This window comes from Salvelinus alpinus, chromosome 4 (genome assembly GCF_045679555.1).
Source record: "Salvelinus alpinus chromosome 4, SLU_Salpinus.1, whole genome shotgun sequence".
NCBI lineage: Eukaryota > Metazoa > Chordata > Actinopteri > Salmoniformes > Salmonidae > Salvelinus > Salvelinus alpinus.
Window position 1 is genome coordinate 45082528 of NC_092089.1, and position 22082 is coordinate 45104609.

Genomic DNA, 22082 nt, shown 5'->3' on the forward strand with positions numbered 1-22082 from the left:
CTTTATTATGCACAGACGTCTCCCCATCTTAGTTACTGTTGGGTCAATATGTTTTGACCATGACCGTTTACAATCCAGGGTTACTCCAAGCAGTTTAGTCTCCTCAACTTTATCAATTTCCAAAGTTTTCATTAGTTGAGGTTTAGGGTTTAGTGAATGATTTGTCCCAAATACAATGCTTTTAGTTATTGAAATATTTAGGACCAACTGCTTTCTTGCCACCCATTCTGAAACTGACTGCAGCTCTGTGTAAAGCGCTGCAGTGATTTCACTTGCTGTCATTGCTGACGTGTATAGTGTTGAGTCATCAGCATACATAGACAAACAGGCTTAACTCAGAGCCAGCGGCAGGTCATTAGTAAAGATTGAATAGTAAGGGACCTGTGTTCTGTTATACAGGTAACTCTCAATCCACAATATAACAGGGGATATAAAGCCATAATACCAATGCTCCCTCTATAATGTGCGCGTAGCCCGGGACTGCCACACAGAAATATCAGCCAACAGAGAGAAGCACCAGATTGAACCACTCAACTTTCTAGAGCAGCGGTCACCAACCGGTCGATCTCCAAGACATTCCTAGTCGATTGCCAAACATTTCTGTAAAAAACCCAACGATAAGCCTATTGTTTGTGTTAGTCTTGAGCTGTTGGTGGTAGGTGCACCCGATTCAGCTGCCCTGCGCGCCGGGTAGGCGAGCTGTTGCCATTTTGAACCATTGCATTTATTTATTTTATTTCACCTTTATTTAACCAGGTAGGCCAGTTGAGAACAAGTTCTCATTTGCAACTGCGACCTGGCCAAGATAAAGCAAAGTACTGTGACACAAACAACTACACAGAGTTACACATGGAATAAACAAACGTACAGTCAATAACACAATAGAAAAGTCTATATACAGTGTGTGCAAATGAAGTAAGATTAGGAAGGTAAGGCAATAAATAGGCCGTAGTGGCGAAATAATTACAATTTCGCAAATAAACACTGGAGTGATAGATGTGCAGAAGATGAATGTGCAAGTAGAGATACTGGGGTGCAAAGGAACAACAATATATATATATATATATAAATAAAATAAACAACAATATGGGGATGAGGTAGTTGGATGGGCTATTTACAGATGGGCTATGTACAGGTGCAATGATCTGTAAGCTGCTCTGAAAGCTGATGCTTAAAGTTAGTGAGGGAGATATGAGTCTCCAGGTTCAGTGATTTTTGCAATCGGTTCCAGTCATTGGCAACAGAGAACTGGAAGGAAAGGCGGCCAAACGAGGAATTGGCTTTGGGGATGACCAGTGAAATATACCTGCTGGAGCGCGTGCTATGGGTGGGTGCTGCTATGGTGACCAGCGAGCTGAGATAAGGCGGGGCTTTACCTAGCAAGGACTTATAGATGACCTGGAGCCAGTGGGTTTGGCGACAAATATGAAGCGAGGGCCAGCCAACGAGAGTATACAGGTCGCAGTGGTTGGTAGTATATGGGGCTTTGGTGACCAAACGGATGGCACTGTGATAGACTACATCCAATTTGCTGAGTAGAGTGTTGGAGGCCATTTTGTAAATTACATCGCCAAAGTCAAGGATCGGTAGGATAGTCAATGTGTCTTATGGTACAAACTCTGCCTTCCCTGTGGGCCCAGAGAGCAAATTAAGTGCACTATAGGCCTCCCGCTGGCCAATCAGATGGCTCAGATGACCGTGTCTGCAGTAACGTAGTGTGGCATAAAAGAAAGCTTCAGAAAGTTGCTACTGTGAGATTTCTAAACGTTTAAAACCATGACTAGAGAGACTGTCAACGAATACAGAAAAGAGATGCTGTTTTTATGACTGAGTTCATGTTTAAGTTCTTACTCAGCACTGTCAACACTTTGTATTCAACACTTTTATAAGCCAGAAAATGCACGTTGTTCCTATATCCACTCAGAGCTACAACAAGCACTGCAGCAGTAATGAATAAGTAGGAACGTGTATCTATAGGCTTGCATTGTTGTTATTATTAGCGGCTTGGGTCTTTTTTAATATCGAGGAATATTTCACTTTTTCTGTTAAACATGACTTTGTGCATGAGGCAGAAATAATGTGGTGCGTGTCGAGTTTCGCCAGATGGTGTCCCTTTCTGGTCAGTGTCAGTGGAGGGATGTTGAGAGGCGAGATCCTCAGTCTGCTGCTCTCTCCCTCCGCTGAGACTGATCATCAGATGCAGGCACCATCCCCCCCAGCTGTGCTTCACAAGTAATACAACAACGGATCTATTACTGACGTGATCATATAGCCTACCTCAAATGTTACAATGTCATTCTTTTTTTTTAAATGCCCGAACAACAATGCATTGGCAGGGCAATTAAAGCAAAGCCAATATGCAGTGATAATGTATTGGACCTATAACTTACTGCACAAACCTCACTGCTACAGTACTAATATTAATTGATTGTTGCAATGGCTTACGTTTTTTAAAGTCATGTTAAAAAAAATCTGAGCGGTAGATCTCGGCTTGCATTTTGACTCAGTGATCTTGACTCAGACAAGGTTGGTGACCACTGTTCTAGAGTTTTCCCTGTTAACACTATCAACGTATCCATTTGCCATGGCAATTGTGATCGAATCAATGCAATATTACCGAAACAAAACAAACTTTGTAAGAGATTTTGTTGTCGGCAGAACGCACCAGAGTAGGATTCTATTACATTAACACACACTACTTAGCCCGGTGCGGTATAAACAATCAGAGTTGCAGTAGGCCTATATGCAAATAGCTCATTGCCATATATGGATATGTGCCATTTACTTTGAACTGGACTGTGTTTGCAGCATGAGTGGTCGTGAGTAGATGCACTTAATTTGAAGTCAAAGTAAGAGCTGCTGTAGCCACGTGTGTACATTTTGTTCATATCCTTTGCTAGTTAGTGAGTTATTAGCCCAGTTATAGATAATTTGTAGTCAGCAATAGGGGAGTGATTGCTTCTTACAAGAGCACAAAACATATACATCTCCAGACGTCTTTGAAAAGTGAGTCAGGTAAAGAGCTTTTTTTTATGTCTTAAAGGGGCAGTGTTGTATTTTGAGACAGGCTTGAATAAGCTAAGTAGCCAATAGGCAGAGGGTAGAATAATTTGTCTGATTCTCTGTAATCATGGTATGGGAATAATAATGCATTTTATTTTGTAAAGTGGTTTCTTGCATCAAACAACACATCATTTTCAGTCACCTCCTTGTCTGAAGGACAAGTGGATTAACAGGTTCATGTCAAGCCCTGCATGTTTTTTCAAAAGTCTCATGGAATGTAGGCCTACATTGAACACCACACATTGGTTGCTACGTTAGGCTGAATGATAGAACAGCCGTTTCCACGTTAAAATGTTATGGGATGCATTTTCTCAATTGTTTTGATGTTAGGCCACTCTGGTAGGCTTACGTTATGATCAAATAGCCACAGTAGCCGACATGGCCACCTCTAAAACTGTAACTTAAAGCGGGTACAGCCTCCGGGTTCACAGTAAACGCACGCTGGAAGTTGCACAGAATTTTCACAACGTTCAAAGGTCACGTTAAGCAGACCTGAAATTTGCTCAGTGCCTGAAAAAAATTGAGGGAACATTACATTACACATATGCCTTTCCAGCAGCAGATTATTATAGATAATGTCAAAAGTTGCACTGAAGCCCAACAAAACAGGTCCCACAATCTTTTTATTTATTCATTATTATTTTGTTAGCCAATCATCAGTCATTTGTGTAAGTGGCGTACATGTTGAATGCCCATCCCTATAAGCGTTTTGAAAATCTGCTGTTCATTTGTTTACTGTGAAATAGCATTGTATCTGGTCAAACACTATTTTTTCCAAAGGTTTACTAAGGGTTGGTAACAGGCTGATTGGTCGGCTGTTTGAGCAAGTAAAGTGTGCTTTGCTATTCTTGGGGAGCAGAATGACTTTTGCTTCCCTCCAGGTCTGAGTACACACACTTTCCTGTAGGCTTAGATTGAAATGATGGCAAATATGAGTGGCAATATCATCCACTATCATCCTCAGTAATTTTCCATCCAAGTTGTCAGAACCAGGTGGTTTGTCATTGTTGATAGACAACAATATTTGTTTCACCACTTCCACACTCACTTTACAGAATTACAATGCTTGTCATTCATAATTTGGTCAGTTATTCATGATGTGTAGGTTCAGAATTTGTTGTTGGCATGCCAAAGTTTTCTAATCTTGCCAATGAAAAAAATTATTAAAGTAGTTGGCAATATCAGTGGGTTTTGTGTTGAATGAGCCATCTGATTCAATGAATGATGGAACTGAGTTTGCACAACATTTTATTTAAGGTGATCCAAACCTTTTTACTATCATTCATCTTTGTTTCATAGTAACTGTTTTTCCAGAAAATATTTCTGTCCTGGTAAGAGAGAATGAAATTGGCGACACATTGTATTACATACCTGAGGGTGTGGTGTGTGTCTACGCATATGGTAGGGAGAGCTTATGAAAGTGTGTGTGTTCGCTCACACTTTATTTGGATAGTCCAGATTGTCCATCTGTAGATGCTCTGTGGATGCTCTAGAGATATCTGCTGATAAGCAACTGCTTGCTAAGGTTCCAGTTAGGGAGAGTTTAGAATAAGGGTTAGGGTAAGAGTTAAGGTTGGGGCTAGGGTTAAGTTTAGGGTTAGGATGAGGGTTAATGATAGGGTTAGTAGATAGTTGAAATGTTACTGATAGTCTGTCGAGCATCTACAGATGGAATATCCAAATAAAGTGTTACCTTGTGTTCTTCCGGTCTTTCCGTAGCTGTCTGCGAGTTTATGAAAGCAAGTGTGTGTATGATAAGCATCTCATGGGTAAGTGTGTAAATATAGGGCTCCTATGTGTACTTCATTGCCTCATACCATGAGATGGGTACTGCTGCCTCCTGCCCAGGCCCAAGAGGCACACGGCTCTGGAGGTAGTGCAGCTGCCCAAAGTACTTCCTCAAAATGCTGCAGCCCTCAAAGTCCCGCGTCACATTCACCGCACCCTGCCACAAACACTTACTTATTATATGATAGAAAGACAGTACAGTATAGTATATGACCTACATAACAAATAAATCACAACATATGACATTTGCATAGCACAACTCGCTCAGTCCCAGTTCATACCTGTCTCAGTGTCTCCAGCTTCTTCAGCTGTTCATTATAGCTGTCTGGATTCTCCCCATAGTTCTTCAGAATGAACTGAAAGGACAGAGGGAAAGCAGATAAGAGGGGCCATTGGGAGCTCAGCAAATAACCTTTATTTAACCAATAAGGTCTATTCATTCAATCAGAAATAGATTTACAGTACCAGTCAAAAGTTTGGACACCACTACTCATTCAAGGGTTTTTCTTTATTTTTACTATTTTCTACATTGTAGAATAATAGTGAAGACATCAACACTATGAAACAACACATATGGAATCATGTAGTAACCAAAAAAGTGTTAAACAAATCAAAATATATGTTATATTTGAGATTCTTCAAAGTAGCCACCCTTTGCCTTGATGACAGCACTGCACACTCTTGGAATTCTCTCAACCAGCTTCATGAGGTAGTCACCTGGAATGCATTTCAATTAACAGGTGTGCCATGTTAAAAGTTAATTTGTGGAATTTCTTTCCTTCTTAATACGTTTGAGCCAATCAGTTTTGTTGTGACATGGTAGGGGTGGTTTACAGAAGATAACCCTATTAGACCGGTGGAAATCTGTCCTTTGGTCTGATGAGTCTAAATTTGAGATTTTTGGTTCCAACCGCTGTGTCTTTGTGAGACGCAGAGTAGGTGAACGGATGATCTCCGCATTTGTGGCTCCCACCTTGAAGAAGGTGGTGTGATGGTGTGGGGGTGCTTTGCTGGTGACATGGTCTGTGATTTATTTAGAATTCAAGGCACACTTAACCAGCATGGCTACCACAGCATTCTGGAGCTATACGCCATCCTAAGTAACTTCAATATTCAATGCCCTGCATCCCCACCATCTCATTGTTCCAGCAGGATGCAGCATAAATTTAGCACTGACATTCATAATTAATCCATCATCCAATCCAATTAATCCATGTAATAAAAAACGACTAGGTCTGCACCTATTGTGTGGACAAAGGAAATGAATCTGAATCTCCCAGACAGTTTGTGTTTAATTCATTTTTTTGGTCTTTGTTAGCCTAAAGCCGGGATTCATTCCAATCCACGTTAGGTCCATGTTAGATCTACGTTATAGCCACAGAAGGCTGGTGGGAGGAGATATAGGAGGATGGGCTCATTGTAATGGCTGAAATGGAATAGTGGAACGGAGTCTAATATGTGGTTTCTATATATTTTATGTGTTTGATACCGTTCCATTTAATCCATTACAGCCATTACAATGAGCCTGGCCTCCTATAGCTCCTCCCACCAGCCTCCTCTGGTTATAGCGCGGTTGACATACAAAGGTTATTCCCGATTGAGCCAACATGCACAGCATTTACTGTGAATGAGATCTGGCGAACGTCTGGGAAAATGCCTATAAAAGCCGCATCGTCAGCTTCCCAGCGCGCTGCTCTATGAATAGAATCCAGGCCTAAATCTAGTCTTGTTTTATTGATCGCCAAGAGACCCCTCTTTATTCTCCTGTAGATGTTGAGAAGAAGAGCAGCAGTGCCGTCTGGATCCGAGCCTGAATCTTCTGACAGCGGAGAGATGAGAGACTCCCCTTCAGCCCCACAGACTGACCAGGATGTGGAGGTTCCCACAGACGACAGGTAATCATGGAGATATCTGGAGATGGTTGTTTGGGGACGGTGGACCAAATGGATTAAGACGATTGAAAGCCCATATGTCTTGATTTTCCCTGCCTGATTGTTCATTGCATCACTGATAAAATTCCTGTCAATGTTTTGATTATGACAGGGATGATGAGGATCTTTGTAACAATCATGATGTTGTTATCAATGTTGTGTTATCATCATGATTGTTGATTGGGACACATACTCCTACAGATCCGGTGACTGACCTGCACCAAACCAGGAGTCAGTTAGGGAAAGTCTGTTTGATCATCCTGTGTCTGAGTGTCACACTAGGGCCATTGGTGACTTTCAGAACCAACTCTACTCAAGCTTGCTTCATTCCTCCCCCTTTCCACTCTAGCTGCCCTGTTCACACTGCCAAATACACTATAACACCAGTCAAGGTTTCAACGCATCTAATAGTGTCTGCATACAAGGACCACAGGGGAAGGGGAGCCATGCGCATCATTGCCATGGTCAACAAAGACCGAACCACGTCTCTGTACTGTGTGTTTTGCTGCTCTGGACAGGCACCCCAGGTCGCTCCAGCCGATGTCGTAATGCACAGCGTCCACTATGGATACCTGTATGCGGCCGCAGACATGCCCGGCCTTGAAGGACCAGGATGCAAAGCCACACACGTCACTCTCACCACACACCTCGAGAGCCAGGATGCCCTCAACCAGACATTTCTAACTATCCTGACTATCCAGAACAGGGAGAGATGGGAGGACTTCCCCATCCTCCAGTACTACGCAGAAGAGGGCACTCTGGAAGTGATCGACTGGCCCATCAACCACTTCCTCAAGCCCTCTACTGGGTAGGAGGCCCAGGAGCTGGAAGGGGACATCCACCTCAACGGCCAGCTGACCACCATGAACGAGTGCATCTACAGGAATATGTACAGGTCGCGGTACGTGCTGCTGGCTGACTTTGATCAGCTCCTGGTCCCGGCCTCAAACATCTCTCTGCGACCCCTCATGGAGGACCTACCTAAATTGTAGCAAAATCTGAAATATCATGTTTACATAAGTATTCAAATCAAATCAAATCAAATTTTATTAGTCACATACACATGGTTAGCAGATGTTAATGCGAGTGTAGCGAAATGCTTGTGCTTCTAGTTCCGACAATGCAGTAATAACCAACAAGTAATCTAACCTAACAATTCCACAACTACTACCTTATACACACACACAAGTGTAAAGGGATAAAGAATATGTACATAAAGATATATGAATGAGTGGTGGTACAGAACGGCATGGCAAGATGCAGTAGATGGTATAGAGTACGGTATATACATATGAGATGAGTACTGTAGGGTATGTAAACATAAAGTGGCATAGTTTAAAGTGGCTAGTGGTACATGTATTACATAAAGATGGCAAGATGCAGTAGATGATATAGAGTACAGTATATACATATGAGATGGGTAATGTAGGGTATGTAAACATTATATTAAGTGCCATTGTTTAAAGTGGCTAGTGGTACATTTTTACATAATTTCCATCAATTCCCATTTTTAAAGTGGCTGGAGTTGAGTCAGTATGTTGGCAGCGGCCGCTAAATGTTAGTGGTGGCTGTTTAACAGTCTGATGGCCTTGAGATAGAAGCTGTTTTTCAGTCTCTCGGTCCCTGCTTTGATGCACCTGTACTGACCTCGCCTTCTGGATGATAGCGGGGTGAACAGGCAGTGGCTTGGGTGGTTGTTGTCCTTGATGATCTTTATGGCCTTCCTGTGACATCGGGTGGTGTAGGTGTCCTGGAGGGCAGGTAGTTTGCCCCCGGTGATGCGTTCTGCAGACCTCACTACCCTCTGGAGAGCCTTACGGTTGTGGGCGGAGCAGTTGCCGTACCAGGCGGTGATACAGCCCGACAGGATGCTCTCGATTGTGCATCTGTAGAAGTTTGTGAGTGCTTTTGGTGACAAGCCGAATTTCTTCAGCCTCCTGAGGTTGAAGAGGCGCTGCTGCGCCTTCTTCACAACGCTGTCTGTGTGGGTGGACCAATTCAGTTTGTCCGTGATGTGTACACCGAGGAACTTAAAACTTTCCACCTTCTCCACTACTGACCCGTCAATGTGGATAGGGGGGTGCTCCCTCTGCTGTTTCCTGAAGTCCACAATCATCTCCTTTGTTTTGTTGACGTTGAGTGTGAGGTTATTTTCCTGACACCACACTCCGAGGGCCCTCACCTCCTCCCTGTAGGCCGTCTCGTCGTTGTTGGTAATCAATCCTACCACTGTAGTGTCATCCGCAAACTTGATGATTGAGTTGGAGGCGTGCATGGCCACGCAGTCGTGGGTGAACAGGGAGTACAGGAGAGGGCTCAGAACGCACCCTTGTGGGGCCCCAGTGTTGAGGATCAGCGGGGTGGAGATGTTGTTACCTACCCTCACCACCTGGGGGCGGCCCGTCAGGAAGTCCAGGACCCAGTTGCACAGGGCGGGGTCGAGACCCAGGGTCTCGAGCTTGATGACGAGTTTGGAGGGTACTATGGTGTTAAATGCTGAGCTGTAATCGATGAACAGCATTCTCACATGGGTATTCCTCTTGTCCAGATGGGTTAGGGCAGTGTGCAGTGTGGTTGCGATTGCGTCGTCTGTGGACCTATTGGGTCGGTAAGCAAATTGGAGTGGGTCTAGGGTGTCCGGTAGGGTGGAGGTGATATGGTTTTTGACTAGTCTCTCAAAGCACTTCATGATGACGGAAGTGAGTGCTACGGGGCGGTAGTCGTTTAGCTCAGTTACCTTAGCTTTCTTGGGAACAGGAACAATGGTGGCCCTCTTGAAGCATGTGGGAACAGCAGACTGGGATAAGGATTGATTGAATATGTCCGTAAACACACCAGCCAGCTGGTCTGCGCATGCTCTGAGGACGCGGCTGGGAATGCCGTCTGGGCCTGCAGCCTTGCGAGGGTTAACACGTTTAAATGTTTTACTCACCTCGGCTGCAGTGAAGGAGAGCCCGCAGGTTTTGGTAGGGGGCCGTGTCAGTGGCACTGTATTGTCCTCAAAGCGGGCAAAAAAGTTGTTTAGCCTGTCTGGGAGCAAGACATCCTGGTCCGCGACGGGGCTGGTTTTCTTTTTGTAATCCGTGATTGACTGTAGACCCTGCCACATACCTCTTGTGTCTGAGCTGTTGAATTGCGACTCGATTTTGTCTCTGTACTGGGACTTAGCCTGTTTGATTGCCTTGCGGAGAGAATAGCTACACTGTTTGTATTCGGTCATGCTTCCGGTCACCTTGCCCTGGTTAAAAGCAGTGGTTCGCGCTTTCAGTTTCACGCGAATGCTGCCGTCAATCCACGGTTTCTGGTTTGGGAATGTTTTAATCGTTGCTGTGGGTACGACATCGTCAATGCACTTCCTAATGAACTCGCTCACCGAATCAGCATATTCGTCAATATTGTTGTTGGACGCAATGCGGAACATATTCCAATCCGCGTGATCGAAGCAGTCTTGAAGCGTGGATTCAGATTGGTCGGACCAGCGTTGAACAGACCTGAGCGCGGGAGCTTGTTGTTTTAGTTTCTGTTTGTAGGCTGGAATCAACAAAATGGAGTCGTGGTCAGCTTTTCCGAAAGGGGGGCGAGGGAGGGCCTTATATGCGTCGCGGAAATTAGTATAACAATGATCTAGGGTTTTTCCAGCCCTGGTAGCACAATCGATATGCTGATAGAATTTAGGGAGTTTTGTTTTTAGATTAGCCTTGTTAAAATCCCCAGCTACGATGAATGCAGCCTCAGGGTGTGTGGTTTCCAGTTTACAAAGAGTCAGATAAAGTTCGTTCAGGGCCATCGATGTGTCTGCTTGGGGGGGGAATATATACGGCTGTGATTATGATTGAAGAGAATTCCCTTGGTAGATAATGCGGTCGACATTTGATTGTGAGGAGTTCTAGATCAGGTGAACAGAATGACTTGAGTTCCTGTGTGTTGTTATGATGATCACACCACGTCTCGTTAATCATAAGGCATACCCCCCCGCCCCTCTTCTTACCAGAAAGATGTTTGTTTCTGTCGGCGCGATGCATGAAGAAACCAGCTGGCTGCACCGACTCCGTTAGCGTCTCTTGAGTTAGCCATGTTTCCGTGAAGCAGAGCACGTTGCAATCCCTGATGTCTCTCTGGAATGCTACCCGTGCTCGGATTTCATCAACCTTATTGTCAAGAGACTGGACATTGGCGAGTAGTATGCTAGGGAGTGGAGCGCGATGTGCCCGTCTCCGAAGCCTGACCACGAGACCGCCTCGTTTGCCCCTTTTACGGCGTCGCACAGGGTCGCCGGCTGGGATCAGATCCATTGTATTGGGTGGAAGGCAAAACACTGGATCCGTTTCGGGAAAGTCATATTCCTGGTAGGAACGATGATGAGTTGACGTTAATCGTATATTCAGTAGTTCCTCCCGACTGTATGTAATGAAACCTAAGATTACCTGGGGTACCGATGTAAGAAATAACACATAAAAAAACAAAATACTGCATATTTTCCAAGGAACGCGAAGCGAGGCGGCCATCTCTTTTTCGGCGCCGGAAGTAGTATTCAGACCCTTTACTCTGTACTTTGTTGAAGCACTTTTGGCAGTGACTACAGCCTCAAATCTTCTTGGGTATGACGCTACAAGCTTGGCACACCTGTATTTGGGGAGTTTCTCCCATTCTTCTCTGCAGAGCCTCTCAAGCTCTGTCAGGTTGGATGGGGAGCGTCCCTGCACAGCTATTTTCAGGTCCCTCCAGAGATGTTCGATCGGGTTCAAGTCCAGGCTCTGGCTGGGCCACTCAAGGATGTTCAGAAACTTGTCCCGAAGCCACTCCTGCATTGTCTTGGCTGTATGCTTAGGGTTGTTGTCCTGCTGGAAGGTGAACCTTTGCCCCAGCCTGAAGTCCTGAGCGCTCTGGAGCAGGTTTTCATCAAGGAACTCTGTACTTTGCTACGTTCATCTTTCACTTGATCCTGACTAGTCTCCCAGTCCCTGCTGCTGAAAAACATCCCCACAGCATGATGCTGCCACCACCATGTTTCACCGTAGGGATGTTGACAGGTTTCCTCCAGACGTGACGCTTGGCATTCAGGCCAAAGTGTTCCATCTTGGAAAACCTTGTTTATCATGGTCTGAGAGTCCTTTTGGTGCTTTTTGGCAAACTCCAAGTGGGCTGTCATGTGTTTTTTACTGAGGAGTGGCTTCCGTCTGGCCACTCTACCATAAAGGCCTGATTGGTTGAGTGCTGCAGAGATGGTTGTCTTCTGGAAGGTTCTCCCATCTCCACAGAAGAACTCTGGAGCTCTGTCAGAGTGACCATCGGGTTCTTGGTCACCTCCCTGACCAAGGCCCTTCTCCCCTGATTTCTCAGTTTGGCCGGGTGGCCAGCTCTAGGAAGAGTCTTGGTGGTTCCAAACTGCTTCAATTTAAGAATGATGGAGGCCACTGTGTTCTTGGGGACCTTCAATGCTGCAGAAAGATTTTGGTACCCTTCCCCAGATCTGTGCCTCAACACAATCCTGTCTCGGAGCTCTAGTCCACAGGTGGACTCCAAGTTGTAGAAACATCTCAAGGATGATCAATGGAAACAAGATGCACCTGAGCTCAATTTCGAGTCTCATAGCAAAGGGTCTGAATACTGAAAATAAGGTGTTTCTGTATTTTGCAAAAATGTCTAAAACCCTGTTTTCGCTTTGTCGTTATGGGCTATTGTGTGTAGATTGAGGACATTCTTTAATTGAATCCATTTTAGAATAAGGTTGTAATGTAACAAAATGTGGAAAAAGTCAAGGGGTCTGAATACTTTCCGAATGCATGGTATGTTAGCATATGTTGTATACAACAATACATTTAAAAATTACACACAATGTAGGCTACAAACTTATTACAACTGTGACAGGCCAATCCTTCTCCTGGAGGTACGCTGGGTGTGCAGGCTTCTGTTTCAGCCCAGCACTAAAACACCTGATTTAACTTACCAAACCTAATCAGTTGATAATAATGTGTATTATTGCTGGGCTGGAATAGAAGCATGCTCACCCAGTAGATCAGAGATTGGAGCAAGGTTGGCCACCTCTGGTATGGACTTTTTTGTACACCTGAAATTATGCTTTAGTAATAATAGCCTAATTACTAAGATGTGTAACATTTACAAACAAGTTAGATTATTTGTACTTTTGAAATTATATTTTGATTCATTCAATGTTGATTCATTGAAGTGAAGTGTTTAAACTTGTTTTAATTGTTAACTTAAAAACATCATTCAAGATGAACTACAGTAGTGCCAATGTTCATTCATCACAGATCACAATTCTGCAATAAAGGTGTGAACGGGATCCGTCTCTAATTTGTCTGTGTTGCTTTCTTAAATGAACATGAACACCTTTTTTTCCAGTTGTGAGCTCTCCAATTGAAAATGATACCCGTAGATAATGTATATGAAGCTAACCATGAGCCAGATTTTTACATAATTTTTCTCACCTGAAATTGTTTAGTTTAAATCCAACCCTTATATTCTAAGTACAGTATTGTACATGAAAATAAGGAGCTAGCAACGTGTAGGCTAATTAAATGTGTAAAAAATGAAAATAATATGGTGTGGGGAGTGTTGGTAATTTTACCTTAGAATAGAGACTAAATCAGATGGTCAATTGCAGAGATGTTGGTGTTGATGGTGGGTAAAGAGAAATTTACACAACAACATTTGCAAGTCAAAGCCCGAATTCCTTTACCCATTCATGTACATGAACGCCTATATATTTTACAGGGAGTGAGCTATAATCATCAATTTCATGACACAAGTATAATGAAAAGAGCCATAAACTATAATATGATAATCATAATGTTAAAATACCATAATCCAATTAGTAGCATATTACGTGGGAAATGCATGCATAGTGTATAATTTACAATCTTATAATGCGTGTTACTGACGTTTTATATCCTTCGGATGGCAAATTTCACAATTTAATTTACTCAACACATTCACGAATGGTGGCTTTGATCACAGTTTCGAGGTTTATGAGCACACGCACATTGTTGTGTAAATCTCTCTTCACCCACCATCAACAATCTCTGCAATCCTCCTCCATGCCATGTACCTTATGATTTTGTCTCTGTATTCTAGCATAGCAAAATCATATAGAATTGGAAAACCAGACGCAGCGATGATTGGCTTTCCTCCATCTTTTTTTGGTTGCGCTTGCTCGGAACTAATGACAGGCGGAACTACCTGCCATGAATGAAAAATTATCAAACAAATATCTGCTCCTCACTTGATTGGTTAGCGGCAGCGGTGGCCGCGTGCAATTTGCATAAAGTAGAGCAGAGCTGAACTTTTTATATCGCTCCGCTAGCAGAGTTCGCGCCGCTCACCTTCCCACAATCCCCTGCGCATTTCTCTGCGTGTTCCCATTGAAAATGAATAGGGGCGGGATTTCGCTTGGCGAATTTGGAAGCGGTGGAATCCCTACGATAGAAGTACCTGGCCTGCTTCTCGCTAATGTCAAATGTAGAAGAGTGCCCAACTGGGCTTCTCAGTAATATTTTCTTCACCTCACACAGTAAGTCAACAAATACCTTTTTTTTATTTTTATTAACCATTCAAATTAATGTGACATTATGAGAATACTTCGTTTGAATGGTTTTGTGCGTCGAAATAGGAACTGTATAAATAAAAGGTAGCTATATGCAGAAAAGTCAACAGACAAGGACAAGGTAGGCATATCAGTGGAGGCTGGTGGGAGAAGGATATAGGAGGGCAGGCTCATTGTAATGTCTGGAATGGTATGCATGGAACAGTGTCTGACATATGAAACCTTGTTTGACTCGTTCCAAAAATTCAATTCCAGCCATTAGAATGAGCCCTTCCTCCTATAGGCCAGAGGAGGATGGTGGGAGGAGCTATCTCTGTTAATGTTGTGCCAAGACGAGAAAGTGACAGATCGTCTCCAACCTGGCATTTCCTAATTTGTTGATTAATATAAGTAATAATCTGAATAACAATAATGAAATGCCATGATAATAACAAAGTGTAATTACTTGTTTCAAAATGGTTTTATTAAAAAGCATAGCAATGTTAAAGTGTGCAAACCGTTGTGAACAGTTATGTATGTCGGTGACCGTGTACATTGGCCTGGACAATTACAAGACAGTCACAGTCCCACTTAAATGTCAATTACTAAAAACACTTAAATTGTTCTAACTTAGACCCTATTTTACATGATCTGAGGTTTTTGTGTGTTGCCCACCATCGGTTGAGACACAACATGCTCTTGAATACAGGATGGGTGTCATGTTTGGCTGATAATTGTACTAACATTTTCAGCAAATTTTTACTTTCAAATGGTACCACAAAGATGTTTGGAGGTTCAAATATCAGATAGTGTTGACTTGAATGGGAATCTGTTGTCTTAAATAACACTGGCAATCCTCCAATGGAAACCTATTGAAATCAAATTTTATTTTTCACATGCGCTAAATACAACAGGTGTAGTCAACCTTACAGTGAAATGCTTACTTACAAGCCCTTAACCAACAATGCAGTTAAGAAAAAATACAATAAATAAGAAATAAAAGTTACAAATAATTAAAGAGCAGCAGTAACAACAATAGCGAGGCTATATACAGGGGGTACAGGTACAGAGTCAATGTGCGGAGTAATTGAGGCAGAGCAGTTGCCATACCAGGCAGTGATGCAACCAGTCAGGATGCTCTCGATGGTGCAGCTGTAGAACTTTGAGGATCTGAGGACCCATGCCAAATCTTTTCAGTCTCCTGAGGGAGAATAGGTTTTGTCGTGCCTTCTTCACGACTGTCTTGGTGTGCTTGGACCATGATAGTTTGTTGGTGATGTGGACACCAAGGAACTTGAAATTCTCAACCTGCTCCACTACAGCCCCGTCGATGAGAATGGGGGTGTGCTCGGTCCTCCTCTTCCTGTAGTCCTCAATCATTTCCTTTATCTTGATCACGTTGAAGAGGTTGTTGTCCTGGCACCACACGGCCAGGTCTCTGACCTCCTCCCTATAGGCTGTCTCATCGTTGTCGGTGATCAGGCCTACCACTGTTGTGTCATCGGCAAACTTCATGATGGTGTTGGAGTCGTGCCTAGCCATGCAGTCATGAGTGAACAGGGAGTACAGCAGGGGACTGAGCACGCACCCCAGAGGGGCCCCCGTGTTGAGGATCAGCGTGGCGGATGTGTTGTTACCTACCCTTACCACCTGGGGGTGGCCCATCAGGAAGTCCAGGATCCAGTTGCAGAGGGAGGTGTTTAGTCACAGGGTCCTTAGCTTAGTGATGAGCTTTGAGGGCACTATGGTGTTGAACGCTGAGCTGTAGTCAATTAATAGCATTCTCACATAGGTGTTCCTTTTGTCCAGGTGTGAAAGGGCAGTGTGGAGTGCAATAGAGATTGCATCATCTGTGGGTCATTTGGGGCGGTATGCAAATTGGAGTGGGTCTAGGGTTTCTGGGAGAATGGTGTTGATGTGAGCCATGACCGGCCTTTCAAAGCACTTCATGGCTACAGATGTAAGTGCTACGGGTCGGCAGTCATTTAGGCAGGTTACCTTAGTGTTCTTGGGCACAGGGATTATGGTGGTCTGCTTGAAACATGTTGGTATTACAGACTATCAAAATAAAGTCGCACACTCCATGTATAAACTCCCAGCAATTTAATGGGTATTTACCAACGTTTCGGTATCACTGTGCCTTGTGTATTACATCACTGTGCCACTGTGTATTACAGACTTAGGCAGGGAGAGGTTGAAAATGTCAGTGAAGACACTTGCCAGTTGGTCAGCACATGCTCGGAGTGCACATCCTGGTAATCCGTCTGGCACTTTGTCCCTGTTTAAAGGTCTTATTCACATCGGCTGCAGAGAGCGTGATCACACACTCTTCCGGAACAGCTGATGCTCTCATGCATGCTTCAGTGTTACTTGCCTCGAAGTGAGCATAGAAGTAATTTAGCTTGTCGTGTACTGGTTAGCTCGCGGCTGTGCTTCCCTTTGTAGTCTGTAATAGTTTGCAAGCCCTGCCACATCCGACGAGCGTCGGAGCCGGCGGTGTAGTACGATTCAATCTTAGTCCTGTATTGACGCTTTGCCTGTTTGATGGTTCGTCGGAGGGCATAGCGGGATTTCTTATAACCTTCCGGGTGTGAGTCCCGCTCCTTGAACGCGTCAGCTCAACCCTTTAGTTCAGTGCGGATGTTGCCTGTAATCCATGGCTTCTGATTGGGGGCATGTACGTGCGGTCACTGTGGGGACGACGTCATCAACGCACTTATTGATGAAGCCAGTGACTGATGTGGTGTACTCCTCAATGCCATTGGAAGAATCCCAGAACATATTCCAGTCTGTGCTAGCAAAACAGTCCTGTAACTTAGCATCTGCTTCATCTGACCACTTTCTTATTGCCCGAGTCACTGGTGCTTCCTGTTTAAGGGAAGTATAGATAATAGAATAAACATGACCATTTAAGTTGAGATTCAATGGTGGGTGGACCGGCGGCCATCTTTGTGGTAGTAATTAGAAGTTCAAATTTGTATTCAATTTCAATTGTGTACCCACTGTTCCAGATAAATTGCAGTGGTCTGAAGGGATAGGTCCATTCTATGAATTGTATTTCTATGATTCAAATGACACTCACCCTGTACTTAAGAGCATGTTGTGTCAACTGATGGCGGGCACAACACAAAACCTCAGATGATGTAAAGTAGGGTCTAAGTTACAACATATGTGAATATGAAGAAAGAAAACTGAGTTTAAGCATTTAGATAATTGACATTAAAAAGGTTCAAATCTGTTTTTATGTTATATCTAGAAATTATGAAATAATTTCACAACCCTGTTTGTAAGCTTTTAAATTATATCAAACTCAACAGTTTATATTTTCCAGTGATCAAGACAATGGCTGTCTCATGGTATGGTGGGGTATGCAAAATGGGTCAACTTTGAGCAGTTATATCTTTATCTTTTATGTTTTGGCATTCGGGTAAAAAAAAAATCTGACCACCTCTTCCATGGGCAAACATGTATGGAAAGTTTTGTTTAAACCAAAAGGGATGCTGTCAAAAAGTGAATTTACCCTACTGTGTTTCTATTTGCATTGAGGTCAAAGGTGACCAACGCCATGATACATACACAGCAGTACTGTAGATAAATATTTTTGAAAAGAAATACATGTTTAATAAACAATGATGTGTAGTTTTGGAAGGATGTCATCAATTTTGAGATTTTGTCAGACAGATTATTAAACACTTATTCAAATCTAGTTAGTGGTGGACAAAATATTAATAGTATTTACTCATGTACGCTACATGACCAAATGTATGTGGAAATCTGCTCGTCAAACATCTCATTCCAAAATCAAGGGCATTCATATGGAGTTGGTCCCCCCTTAGCTGCTATAACAGCCTCCACTCTTCTGGGAAGGCTTTCCACTAGATGTTGGAACATTGCTGCGGGGACTTGCTTCCATTCAGCCACAAGAGCATTAGTGTGCTGACTTTGCTTACAGAGGCAGTTTGGAACTTGGTAGTGAGTGATGCAACTGAGGACAAATGATTTTACGCACTTCAGCACTCGGCGGTCCAGTTCTGTGAGCTTGTGTGGCCTACCACCTCGCGACTGAGCCGTTGTTGCTCCTTGACATTTTCCCTTCACAATAACAGCAATTACAGTTGACCAGGGCAGCTCTAGCAGGGGAGAAATTTGACAAAATGACTTGTTGGAAAGGTGGCATCCTATGACGGTGCTACGTTGAAAATCACTGAGCTCTTCAGTAAAGCCATTCTATTGCCAATGTTTGTCTATGGAGATTGCATGGCGGTGTGCTCGATTTTATACACCTGTTTGTGTCTGAAATAGTCAAATCCACTAATTTGAAGGGGCGTCCACATACTTTTGTATATATACAGTGCATTCGGAAAGTGTCAGACCCCTTAAATTTTCCCACATTTTATTACAATACAACCTTATTCTAAAATAGAATAAAATAAAATACACTTTCCTCACCAATCTACACACAATACCCCACAATGACAAAGCGAAAACAGGTTTTTAGAATTTTTTGCAAATGTATAAAATAAAAACAGAAATACCTTATTTGCATAAGTATTCAAACCCTTTGCTATGAGACTTGAAATTGAGCTTAGGTGCATCCTGTTTCCATTGATCATCCTTGAGATGTTTCTACAAATTGATTGGAGTCCACCTGTGGTAAATTCAATTGATTGGACATGATTTGGAAAGGCACACACCTGTCTAAATAAGGTCCCACAGTTGGCAATGCACTTTAGAGCAAAAACCAAGCCATGAGGTCGAAGGAATGGTAAGGAGACCTCTGAGACAAGATTGTGTCGAGGCACAGATCTGGGGAAGGGTACCAAAACCTTTCTGCAGCCTTGAAGGTCCCCAAGAACACAGTTGTTTCCTTCATTCTTAAATGGAAGAAGTTTGAAACCACCGAGACTCTTCCTAACGCTGTCCGCCCGGCCAAACTGAGAAATCAGGGGAGAAGGGCCTTGGTCAGGGAGGTGACCAAGAACCCGATGGTCACTCTGACACAGCTCCAGAGTTCCTCTGTGGAGATGGGAGAACCTTCCAGAAGGACAACCATCTCTGCAGCACGCCAACAATCTGGCCTTTATGGTAGAGTGGCCAGACGGAAGCCACTCCTCAGTAAAAGGCACATGACAGCCCACTTGGAGTTTGCCAAAAAGCACCTAAAGGACTCTCAGACCATGACAAACAAGATTCTCTAGTCTGATGAAACCTAGACTGAACTTTTTGCCCTGAATGCCAAGCGTCACATCTGGAGGAAACCTGGCACCGTCCCTACGGTTTAGCATGGTGGTGGGGATGTCTTTCATCAACAGGCACTGGGAGACTAGTCAGGATCAAGGGAAAGATGAACTGAGCAAAGTACAGAGAGATCCTTGATGAAAACCTGCTCCAGAGCGCTCAGGACCTCAGGCTGGGGGCAAAGGTTCACCGTCCAACAGGATAACAACCCTAAGCACACAGCCAAGACAACGCAGGAGTGGCTTTGAGACAAGTTTCTGAATGTCCTTGAGTGGCCCAGCCAGAACTCGAACTTGAACCCGATCAAACATCTCTGGAGAGACCTAAAAATACTTGTGCAGCGAGGCTCCCCATCCAACCTGACAGAGCTTGAGAGGATCTGCAGAGAAGAATGGGAGAAACTCCCCAAATACAGGTGTGCCAAGCTTGTAGAGTCATACCCAAAAAGACTCAAGGCTGTAATCGCTGCCAAAGGTTCTTCAACAAAGTACTGAGTAAAGGGTCTGAATACCTATATAAATGTGATATTTCAGTTTTTTCATAAATTTGCAAAAATGTCAACCTGTTTTTGCTTTGTAATTTTGGGGTATTGTGTGTAGATTGAGTGAAAAAAAATATTTGATCCATTTTAGAATAAGGCTGTAACTTAAGAAAATGTGGAAAAAGTCAAGGGGTCTGAATACTTTCCGAATGCTCTGTACCTGCATCACATGTAATCTGCTAAATTTGTACCTGGATGACAAATACATGATCAATCTGTCTTAACATTGAATCCCGAATCTTATCACCATTCCCTTGTCATGGTTGTCTATGACCCTTTTGGCTGGACTGGGAGGAGTCGGCCTCCAAATGGCTCTGGAGCAATCCCATCATGCCCTGCTGTGGTAAGTATTCTCCAGTCAGTGATGAGCCTCTCTAATAAGCAGCTACTTATAGTCAGACTCACTGGAGCCACAGTCTGGAGGTAAACAAGACCATTATTTGTCCTTATTACAAGCCACACACAACTCCAACATAATATCCGTCTTAAACAAAATATATTTATGTCAGCCGTAGCCAAATAAATCACACACGGTTGTCTATATGTATTGTGCTTCAACAGGACAGAGATTGTCCTGTTACAAAACTCCAGCTGCACTGCTAGCCTAAACAAAGAAACTCTATTATTCTCTCTCCATTCCTCTCCCAGCTCTCCTTCTCCTCCTTTCCATTACTTTCCATGGACTGTTATCCTTCATTTCCTTTCCAGATAAACAATCTGTCATACTGCTATAATAAAAATCGTAACCTTCGTTGAATGTCATTGACAAACGTTGCTAGAAAATTGATCTGGGACTAAGGCAGCAAAAAAGAAGGACCAGAGAGGGCAAAGGTCCTCTAGTAATATCTGGAGCATGAGGCGGAGGAGGAAGAAAGGAGATTGGATAGTAAGGCATAAGACGTAATTGTAGTGGGTGTGTGGGAGAATTTCCTCAGACGTATGTTATGATGACTATGGCAGAGTTTTCCCTGGCCGGATCACATGGCCAGAAAAAAACCCTGTCTCTACTATGACCCTTCACCTAACGTTACTCTGCTGTTCTCTAATTTTAACTCATTCCAGCACTAATTTCTGAATGTCTTGGCCATTTTTTACCATGTTCTTTCCCCCTTAATGACCACTGACAGAGGTGTGAACATACAGGATTCCAACCTGCCAGACTTGCCTCTACATCAAAGCAAACTAGTCCAGGGTGCATGTGACAATGACATCATTATTAGCTAGACTATCAGGCCTGCACAGAAACCAAGACAGCTAGTTCGTTAGCTACTATAGGTTATTTATTTGTTGTGACTGGGGTATCTGACACATTAACTACATGTTGACATAAATAGCTAACTAATTATCAACTTAGCTAGCTAACTGTAAACAAAGGCGATTGTCATGGCTGACACAGCTAATCAGATACGAGCTAGTTAACTACCTTTACTTGATGCGTCAGGCTAATAACTGTCTAGATGTGCTCGATACTTATGATTATCTTCCGTAATCCTTGTCTGCTTGACTTCCAATCTCAACCGCCCGGCAGTGCCCTGTTGCTCCACTCCCCCACCCATCTCACCTGCCTCACCGACGGGCTGAACTCGAACTCCCCTGCCTCTTTCAGATCCAGCCAGATCATTGGCATACGGGGGACCGCCTCCATCGCGGCCAGCGACTGCACCGAGCCTGAGTTCAAGTGACTTCAATTTAAATATCACTTCAGCAGTTTTTAATTCAGTGGATTTCAAACTATATATTGTTTCTTATAATCCCCAAACAACTGTGTCATGTCTCCATTTACACTTCAACAGGAAACGATGGACGCTAAGGGACGTGACGTCAGAAGGAACATTCCAGTGCGCAAATGTTTATGGGAAATGTAGTTCACTATATTAGATCAGACTAGTTGTTTCACTAGATGGTTTGAATTTGAAACATCTAGCTATATTCAGTATCTTTGGTTAGGCAATAACTACATGATATAATAGTATATCTT

The 22082-nt window shown here is 43.5% G+C and overlaps 1 protein-coding gene across 2 annotated transcripts in view; it reads right to left on the minus strand.

Annotated features, from left to right (window-relative positions):
- The window catches only part of LOC139573687 (tyrosine-protein phosphatase non-receptor type 23-like), a 32158-nt gene extending 10190 nt beyond the window's left edge, over nucleotides 1-21968 (minus strand). The window contains exons 1-3 of one of the 2 annotated variants that reach the window (XM_071397432.1): nucleotides 21666-21968; nucleotides 5133-5207; nucleotides 4881-5008 (exon numbers count right to left, since the gene is read on the minus strand). In XM_071397432.1, coding sequence (XP_071253533.1) covers nucleotides 4881-5008; nucleotides 5133-5207; nucleotides 21666-21749 — 287 coding nt within the window. In that variant the 5' untranslated portion in view covers nucleotides 21750-21968. Of the gene's footprint in view, nucleotides 1-4880; nucleotides 5009-5132; nucleotides 5208-21665 lie in introns of those variants that run through there. The other variant, XM_071397433.1, reaches the window with a different exon arrangement.
- Nucleotides 21969-22082: the final 114 nt, after the last annotated feature.